Consider the following 9,319-nt stretch of genomic DNA (forward strand, 5'->3'; position numbering starts at 1 on the left):
AGGAGCTGCCGTGTTAGAGGGTGTGGCCTTAGGTCCACTGTGGCTTTAGGTCACTGAAGGCCATAGACCTGAAGACTCTTCTACCCAGTCTCCACCAGGGATGACTTTCCCACCAGCACAGAGAAGGAGAAGACTGTATGCTTCCCCCGGGGCCACTCCTTCTCCAGTGGGAGAAAGGCAGGAGCGAGGTGGATTGCTATTCCTCAGTACCCACTGGTGAGCACATCCAGTTTCAAAAGTAAAAGTATCTCATCCAAAATCTATTTATGTCAACATTTCTACTAAGTTTCATGCTTGGAAAGCTTCAGAGAAGGAAGCAATTATGGGTGTGGTTTATGCAAAGATGATCAGAGCCTCCAAACAGATTTTGTAATTGCTTTAGGTGACAAGCATGTAACCAGATGTGGTGGTACAAGTCTGTAATCCCAGCACTCTGGAAATAGAGGCAGGAAGATGAAGAATTTCAGGCCAGCATGGGGTACCTGAAACTCTGTCTCAAAATAGAAAGAAAGGCTAGCCAGGGCATCGTTGACAATTCCCTGTGTTATGCGTATGTGCACACATGTACATATAATTATCCAACTGGCCACTGGCCTGCCATGTTGAATAAAGTTAATTCATCAGGCTTTTTGCCATCATCTTGTCAAATAAAAGCTAGATGGGCGCCCATGTTTATACATGCACGGGAGACATGACTTCTTTTCCTCTGCCAGACTATTGCCATTGCTTCCTAAGTATTCTAGGTACCCAGGTGTGGTAGCTCTGGCCTAAAATCCCAATCCTGAGAAACACAAGCAGGAAGACTGGCATGGTAGGACATCCTTAGCATCACAATGAGTTGGAGGTCAGCCTGGCCTAAATAAGACTGAGAAGGGTGTTTGTTTTGTTTTAACTAGCAAAACAAGATACCCAAATTAGCAAAATCATTCTAAGTATGATAAAGCCACCCTAGAATATTCATCAGGGGAAAGATGTCAGCAGTACTCACAGGCACACTTGAGAAGAACATTTTTCTACAAGCTTTCTGGGTTCCTTCAATAGTTTCCTGGTACCCTGACAATAAGCCCACAAGTCCACCAGCTTCTTCTCGGGGTCGAGTACCTCCAGCACCTGCAGTAGGAGCTACAAAGAGAAAGGAAACTTGGAGTAGGGTGGGGGGAAGAGTGCAGGAAACGGGGGGGGGGGGGGAGGAGGCAATTCTATAACAAAGTACACTAAGTCACTTCCCCAGTGTTCCTTTTCCAATGCCAAGCCTTGAACTGGGCCACTGGGTGTTCAGGCTGTGTTATGGTTCCATCTCCTCTATAAATATGCCTATGACCTTCCCCAGGCCCCCAAAGCCATAGAGCTTGGAGTGTCTCTGGTAGACTTCTGTCACTCTTTGCCAGCATCTTGAGCACCTCTCTTGAGCATGCTCATCTTGAGCATGGTGTCTACGTTTTTCCCTTGAACCACCTCACATGCCAGGGAAAATAGTGCAGCCAATAAAGTGCTTGCCTTGCTTTCGTGAGAACACGAGTTTAACACCCCCAGAACTCATGTTAAAAAAAAAATCTGGATGTGGTGCACACTTGTAATCTTAAGGCTAAGGTAATGAAGACTTGCCTGTCTACCAAGCTCAGTGAGTCCCAGACCAGTAGGATCAAGTGGACCACAGAGACTAGACTGTAGGATTGGATTTTGCTGGGATCACACAGCTGACCTGAACAAGGGGAAGCTCATGGACCCCAGACTGATAGCTGGGAAACTAGCATAGGACTGGGCAGTCTATGGGGCTTCTGGTATTGGATCAGTATTTATCGCTAGTATAGGAATGGACATTGGGAGCCCATTGTACATAGAGGGATACACTCAGCATAGACACATGGGCAAGGGCTTAGGCCCTGCTCCAAATGATAAGTCAGACTTTGAAGATCCCCATGGAAGGCCTCACCCTCCCTGGGGAGCAAAAAGGAGATGGGATGGGAGTTAGTAGGGGGAACAGGGGAGAATGGAAGGTGTGGGAACTGGAATTGACATGTAAAACAAGCTTGTTTCAAATTTAAATAGAGAGATCCTGCTTCAAAACAAAGCTATGAATCCTAGTTGGGGAAATCAGATAGGGAAAATGAGCCCCGCTCCAGTGTTGTGACCACGGGTCTTGAGATGTGGTATAACCACCTCTTTATCTGATGGCTTATGGGACCCTGGAAGGAAAAGGCCATGTAGATAACCATGGTTATCAGAAATTTCAGCGGGAGTGGAGGAGTGGGTTTCAGAGCTGGGAGAGTGGCAGACAAGAAGGTCCCCAGGGCCTCTGAGGCCAGGCAGGGGTTAAGCTCCACAGGGTGAGAGCAGCTTTGAGCAAAGGAATGGTATACTCAGATTTGCCTGTTTATCCCTGAACAGGCTGCAGAGATGTGGGTGGAAAGCCCTCCTACTCACCCCCTGCCTCATCCAGTCTGCCTTCTTCCTCAGATCTCACGCAGCCCGGGATTTGTTCAAGGCTATGATGGTCAAGTAAGAACCCATTTCTAGGTTCTCTGGTAGAAAGGGAGGTCAAATGAGGTAGCCCTTCCTAGGAAAACTACCAAAAAGACAGATGCTTCTTTCTTCTTGTTGGAAAGACAAACTTGGTGCCATTTTAAGATATAAAAATAGGGTAAATGTGCTGAGGGTTATGAAGATGAATCAGGAGCAGCCCATGACATTGGTGACACACATAGCCCCGCCCCACCCGGTCCCATGGCCTTCAGATTCTCCAATCCCTATCCACCTATTAACGAGTTCTTAAGGAGATCTCTTTGTCCCAGGCTAAACAAACAAGTGAGACTGGACAATTCCCTTCATGGCTTCCTGTATCTACAAAGTCTCAAGGCAAAGTCAAAAGAGTTTGAGGGGGTTGAGCTGAAAGTGCCTGTGTGGGACACTGGGTGAGTCGAATGGCTGCACAGGAAGCAAAGGAAGCAGCTGTGTGTCCCACCATTTGTGTTTCCTCAATAGGAAAAGAAGGCTCTCCTAGGCTGGCTAGGAACCTCCACCTGGGGGTACAAGCCTCTCTTCTACAGCATGCACCCCAGGGCCTCCTGGAGAGAATTATTTTGAAGTCCCCAGGAGTCCCCTCCCTCAAGCCCAGACAGATCACCTCAGCAGGCAGAGCTTCTCCCAAATGGGGGTAGAGAGCCAGGAGGTGCAGGGTCTCGTTATCTTCAATGTCCTCTAAGAATGCCTCTCCTGCTTGTGCAACCTTGGACCACGGAGCTGCCCCCCTGGGCAGTCCATTCTGCCTCTTCTTGGGGGTGGCTTGGGGAAGTCTGGGATGGATATGAGGCAGAAGGACACTCTTGGGGCTCCGGTGTGGGGGGCAGTCTTTCCGGAAGTCATCCAGCCCCTCTCTCACAAACACCCAGCGCTGGCTGATCATGGAGCCAGGGACCTTCATCCTCTTGTGCTTCATGAAACACTTGGAAGGCGGGTTCTCCAGGCACCTAGAAGACAACCGGTCAGGGCATATGCATCCCAGGACTTGGGTGGGAGGAGGTGGTAAGGAGGCTGGCCCCATCTATTGTGGGGTGGGGGTGGGGTGGGGGGTAGGTGGATCAGAGGAAGTCACAGGAGGCCGAGTTAATTGTGCTCTACTGTGTCCCCGTGGCCTGCGTGGCCTGCTCCCATCACCCATCACCTGCTTAAGCTTAAGCACTGTTCTGGATGGGACCAGTACCTTTCCCTGCATGCATCCTTGAAGCATCAGTTATCCCTCTGCGTGTATGAATTCTAAATACGGATGCTTTTCTCCCTGAGTACCCCATTTCAAAGTCTTACCTGTGTCGTCCCTGTCACTATATTTTAAAAACATATCCATGTGTAAATTTAAGCATTTGATATTCTACTTCTGCTTCATTAAAAAGAATCCCTTGTGTTTTCGAAGGATAGTCAGGTTGCTTCCCCTCTCAGAGACAAGGGACAGCACTACTGTAGGAAGAACTTAACCCCAGTGACAGCGTTGCTCCTGTGGTGAAAGCTTCACTGTCAGCTTGATTGGACTCGGAATCACCTAGGAGACACGCTCCCTCCCGTGAGAACATTTCCAGAGAGGGTTGGCTGAGGAGGAGAGAGCCACACTCAGTGTGAGTTGCTCTATGGTACACACTGGAGATCTGGACTGAAGAGGGGAGCACGATACTCCCTATTCTGTGTGGGGAGTCCTTCCCCACCAAGACAGACACTACCCTCTCAAACCCTGAGCCCAAGTAACTCTTCCCCCATAAGTTGCTTTGTGCCGGGTATTTTGTCATGCAGATGAGAAGTTCCTCTGTAGCTGTGTGTTAGATAACCTCAGTAGGTCCCTGTGGTAGCTTGAATGAAAATGTACCCCATAGGCTCACAGGAGGTGGCACTATTAGGAAGTGTGGCCTTATTGGAGTAAGTGTGTCACTGTGAGTGGGTTTTAGAGTTTCAAATGCTCAAGCTATCGTTTCTTTCTCATCCTGTGGAATTCCTGCTGACCCTGATGTAGGGCTCTCAGCTGTCTCTCCAGCACCATGTCTGCCAGCACGATGCCACCATGCTCCCCACATGCCATGATGACAATGGACTAAACCTCTGAACCTGTAACAGCCCCAGTTAACTGTTTTCCTTTGTAAGAGTTGCCATGGTCATGGTCCCTTCACAGCAATAGAAACCCTAACTGGGACAGCCCTGGTTTCCTCTTTTCAACTCAAGAGGAAGGCTGAGAAATGATAGCCCACAAGCTACACTAGGCTACAATATGTCATTTAGTCCTGTCTCTGTCTGTCTGTCTGTCTGGCTGGCTGACTGTTTTTCTGTCTGTCTGTCTGTCTGTCTGTCTGTCTGTCTCTCTCTCTCTCTCTCTCTCTCTCTCTCTCTCTGTGTGTGTGTGTGTATGTGTGTGTGATGGGAGATGCAATTCTGTAAATATGTTTCTCGTACTGGTTAATGAATAAAGCACTGTTGGCCAATAGGAAAGCAAGATAGGCGGGACTAGGAGACAAGGAGGATTGGAGGAAGTAGTAAGGAGGAGTCAAGATGGAGAGTCTGGAGAGAGTAGAACCACCAGCCGCCTCTCCCCGGTAAGATAAGACCATGTGGAAATACATAGAAATGGGTTAATAATTAAGACAGAGCTAGCCGAAAAGAAACAAGTAACTGGCCAACAGCATTATATCAAATACAGAGTGTCAGTGTGTTAATTGGGGCTGGCACGGCAGCGGGACAAGACCGGCGGCGGCGGGAGGAAAACCATACTCCTTACGTACGTGTGTGTGTGTGTGTGTGTGTGTGTGTGTGTGTGTGTGTGAAGTCTGGCAGATGGCTTTGTGTGCAAAGGTGCCTGCTGCCAAGCCTAATCCCAGGACCCACATGGTACAAGGAGAAAACCATCTCTCAAAGGTTGTTCTCTGACTTCTACATGCACACACACACACACACACACACACACACACAGTGTACATGTACACACACAGTGTACATGTGCACACACACAGAGTGGCAAACACACATGCACATGTACACACAGATGCACAAACAGACACACACACTCAATGTGCACACATGCACAAATAGACAAGTTTTCTTTAAAGAATCATAATAGCTACACAAATGAGAATTCCCCACCAAACAGGAACTGTTCTAAGTGCTTTCATACCACAGGCTATTTAAATCTCATAACAACTCCACTTAGTCAGTACTAGTGTTATTCCTATAGCTAAAGTGAGGCATGGAGAAGTAAAAAGACAAAACACGTGTCAAAGCCACACAGGTGAACTCTCCCCAGGAGTCCAATGCCTCTGGCCTCCAGGAGCACATGTATTCATGTGTGCATATCCACATGTGCATACGTGCATAGAATGCAGTTTAAAGCGCCAGTGAACCATGGCTAACTCTACACTGGGGCTGATCGTTATCATTGTTTCTGCAGTTATCTGGCATTTGAGATCCTCCTGAAGAGTCAGAAGGTTCTCCAGGTTCTGGTTCACGAGATGCATGTTTTCCTGGAGCCATGGGTGGTCTGACCCTCTTCACCTCAGGTGAGCCATAGACTCTCTCCTTCACCCCTCCTCCCATCTGACTTCTACGAGGCCTATGTCTCTCTGCTTCCTTCCCCTCCTGGCCCCCACTGGGATAGAGCAGTCAGGACATGGAGAAGAGATGGAAGGGGCAGATGGCACACGGGAAGGAAAGTGACACCAGATCTAGAATAATCAGACACACCAATGCCAAAGCCAGGCCTCAGAACCCAGGCAGTGAATGACCTAACTAATGCCAGCCTGCCTCAGACATTTTGAAAGCTGTTGTCTTCCCCTGGAGATTTTTCTGCCTTTAGGCCCTGTCAACCATAATGGCCCTTTATGCCAAACCCAATCTGTAGTGATGTTTTGTTTATGAGCTAATAAAGATTGCCTGAAGATCGGAGGGCAAAGCTAGCCACACTAGTCAGCATAGAGGCCAGGCAGTGGTGGCACATGCCTTTAATCCCAGCACTCAGGAGACAGAGGCAGGCTACTCTCAGATCAGACTTGTAGAAGATGACCTTGAACTACCTTCAATTTCTGAAATTTCTGAGCCTCTTGCCTCCACCTCCTGAATGCTATGATTCATGCACCAGCATGTCTGGCTTATAGGGTACTAGGGGTTGAACCCAAAGCTTCATGCTAGGAAAGCATACTGCAAACTGAGCTGTGTCCCCAGCTTCAACTCTCCACAAATAATCTTAAACTCACAAATAATCTTGCTTGACCAATAACATAAAACTAGAGATATTTTCCCCTGAATGTTTACTATTTCCACAAACATTAGTATATAATATATTGTCATTTATCCTAACGATAGAAAATATACGTTCTTCTAAAACATGTACATAAAGGCCCGTGGCAGCTTTGTACATAATAGCAAAACCTGAAACTAGCCTGGAGACCTTCAAGTGACTAAAGAAACAAACTGTAGTATACACATATCACAAAACACATTCCTTAGCAACCAGATGAACAAATAATTGACACATACAAGTTGGATGGCTCTCACAAGCTTTATGGGTGAAAAGGAGCCAATATCAAAGGATATTGATATCAAATATCAAAGCCTACATTATTCTAGTTTGCTAACATTGTTTTTTAAATTTTTATTTATCATATTCCCTGGACTTGGAGTTACTGGCACTTGTATGCTGCCTGATGTAGGTGCTAGGAACCCAATTCCAGTCCTCTGGAAGGGCATTGGACACTCTTAATGCTGAGCCATCTCTCAAGCCACTAGTTAACATTCTTAAAACACTCAAAATGACAGAACTGGAAAAGATTCATGGTTGGTTGGGGGTGAGAGATGGACAATGAGGGTCCCACAGTTGCTCCTGTGAGGTTGTTGGATGCAAAATGTTCCCTATAGGTTCTTGTGTTTAAACACTTGGTCTCTAGCTGGTGGCACTGTTTTTAGAGATTATGGAACTTTGGAGGATGTGAAACCTCTCTAGCCTTCAAGGTAAAACTCCTGACCTGCTTCCTGTCCATTTGTGCTCCTGATCACCCACAATGTACACAGCTCCTGCCAAAAGCTCCCATCTCCATGGATGAGACTGCTTGGGCTGCCCACTTCCCTCACTGACATAGACCCATACCTCCCCAAATGATAAGCCAGAACCAGTCCTTCCCTTGTTTTGGCCAGCTCTTCTGCCACAGCAATGAGAAAGGTAACTAATACTGTGATTATGAAGCCGTTTAGTATCTGGAAGTCTACAGACAAAAATTCTGCTGAAATGAGAGCTGATGAAATGCAGAAGTCTTGTTTAACCACCATATTGTGCCAAGGTCGATTTCCTGGTGAGAAGGTGGCATTCTGTAAACATGTAAGACAGTGCCATTGGATGCAATTGGGGAGGGCTAGATGGGATCTTGGACATTTACAATCGCCTCTGAGCCTACAATTATTTCAAAGCATATAGGTTTTCAGTGTGTGTGTGTGTGTGTGTGTGTGTGTGTGTGTGTGTGTGTGTAAGACTTCCCAAACATTCGTAATTGCTTACATGCATACAGAGCGCATTGTGTTCTATGTATGGCTAGTCCCAAGAATCCTCACCTGCCTATAAAGCTGATTCATTGACTTCTTCCCATTTCACAGTAAGAAAAGAAGAGCCCAGGGAGCTGGGTGTGGTGACACACCTCTAATCCCTGTGCTCTGGGGGGCTGAGGCAAGAGGACTAGCCTGGGGTATTTCTTGAGCTACTAGCCTTTCTGATTCTAGGCTTGCTGCCTTCTTCATCACCACACTGAAGTGCCTCTTCACAAACTAAAACTCACTCTTGAGCAAGGGGACATAAAATCCTCTTGCTTCCCCCACCAACCCTTCAAAGTAGTGACCTGCCTTCCCAGGATCTCAAGCAAACTCCCACCAAGCGTCCAACTGGGGATAAAGACTCCAGGCTTCACAGATGCCCTGGACCTGAGGTCCCAGAGCATCTGTTAAAAGCATTGACCACTCCCGCAGTGTGTTAAAGACAGGTGATAAGAAGCCTAGATTAGGACAGCCTCCTTAGTGGCCTCTGTGTGCCACCATTTTCCTATCTGGTCCGCGGATTTTAAACTACTTCTTCCTGGGGCTGAGGCAACAAACAAACCCAAAGAGCTGTGTACTTCCCATGGGGGATGGGGTGAGGGGGGTGCGGACGGGGCAGATCCAGCACTGGCCCTTTTACTCTACTGCAATAGCAAGGGCACAAGGGACACTACTAGAAGGCAACCTCCCCCAGCAGCTAAGACCTTCTTGGACCCAGTGCAGGGGATCCAGGCTTCCTGGCCAGCTGCATGAGCCCCAGTGGCACCGCTCTTACCGCCCACAGTTCCGGTGCTCCTGCAACAGCCTGGAAGCCAAAGTCGTGGGCTGGAGCCGCTGCCCACGCCCCGCCATGGCGCCGCTGGTTGCAGGACCACTGCTGGGCCGTGGGTGGCATGTTACCCCACAGCTTCCCGGGTCGCTAGGAGACCAGCACAGCCCTGCTCAGACCTGCCCAATTTGCCCTGTAGCTGCTGAGGTGTCCAACAGTACCAGGGCTGAACTGCCATTCTCTCTCCTGTGTGCAACTGGCTTGAAGGGAAGGAGTCAGACCTCGATTTAGTCAGATTTTCCTGGTGGAAAGGTGCGTGCATCTCCTACGGAGGAACTTACTGGAGACCCGAGGATTTTTTTTTCTTCCGGTTCGTTGGTTTTTAAATAAATATTTACTGTGGAGAAGAAACCAAACAGGAAAGGGGAGGGGAGGGGGAGGACAGAAGCTAACTGGAAGAGGCTTTGGCACTTTGCTTTCAGGAACTTGTGTCTAGCCACCAACTTC

The 9,319-nt window shown here is 48.1% G+C and overlaps 1 protein-coding gene across 1 annotated transcript in view; it reads right to left on the reverse strand.

Annotated features, from left to right (window-relative positions):
- The window catches only part of Fam47e (family with sequence similarity 47 member E), a 28,115-nt gene extending 19,220 nt beyond the window's left edge, over positions 1 to 8,895 (reverse strand). The window contains exons 1-3 of the mRNA XM_051198580.1: positions 8,819 to 8,895; positions 3,125 to 3,467; positions 989 to 1,122 (exon numbers count right to left, since the gene is read on the reverse strand). Of these exons, the coding sequence (XP_051054537.1) occupies positions 989 to 1,122; positions 3,125 to 3,467; positions 8,819 to 8,895 (554 nt within the window). The remainder of the gene's footprint in view (positions 1 to 988; positions 1,123 to 3,124; positions 3,468 to 8,818) is intronic.
- Positions 8,896 to 9,319: the final 424 nt, after the last annotated feature.

Source organism: Phodopus roborovskii, unplaced genomic scaffold, assembly GCF_943737965.1.
Source record: "Phodopus roborovskii unplaced genomic scaffold, PHOROB, whole genome shotgun sequence".
NCBI classification, from domain to species: domain Eukaryota; kingdom Metazoa; phylum Chordata; class Mammalia; order Rodentia; family Cricetidae; genus Phodopus; species Phodopus roborovskii.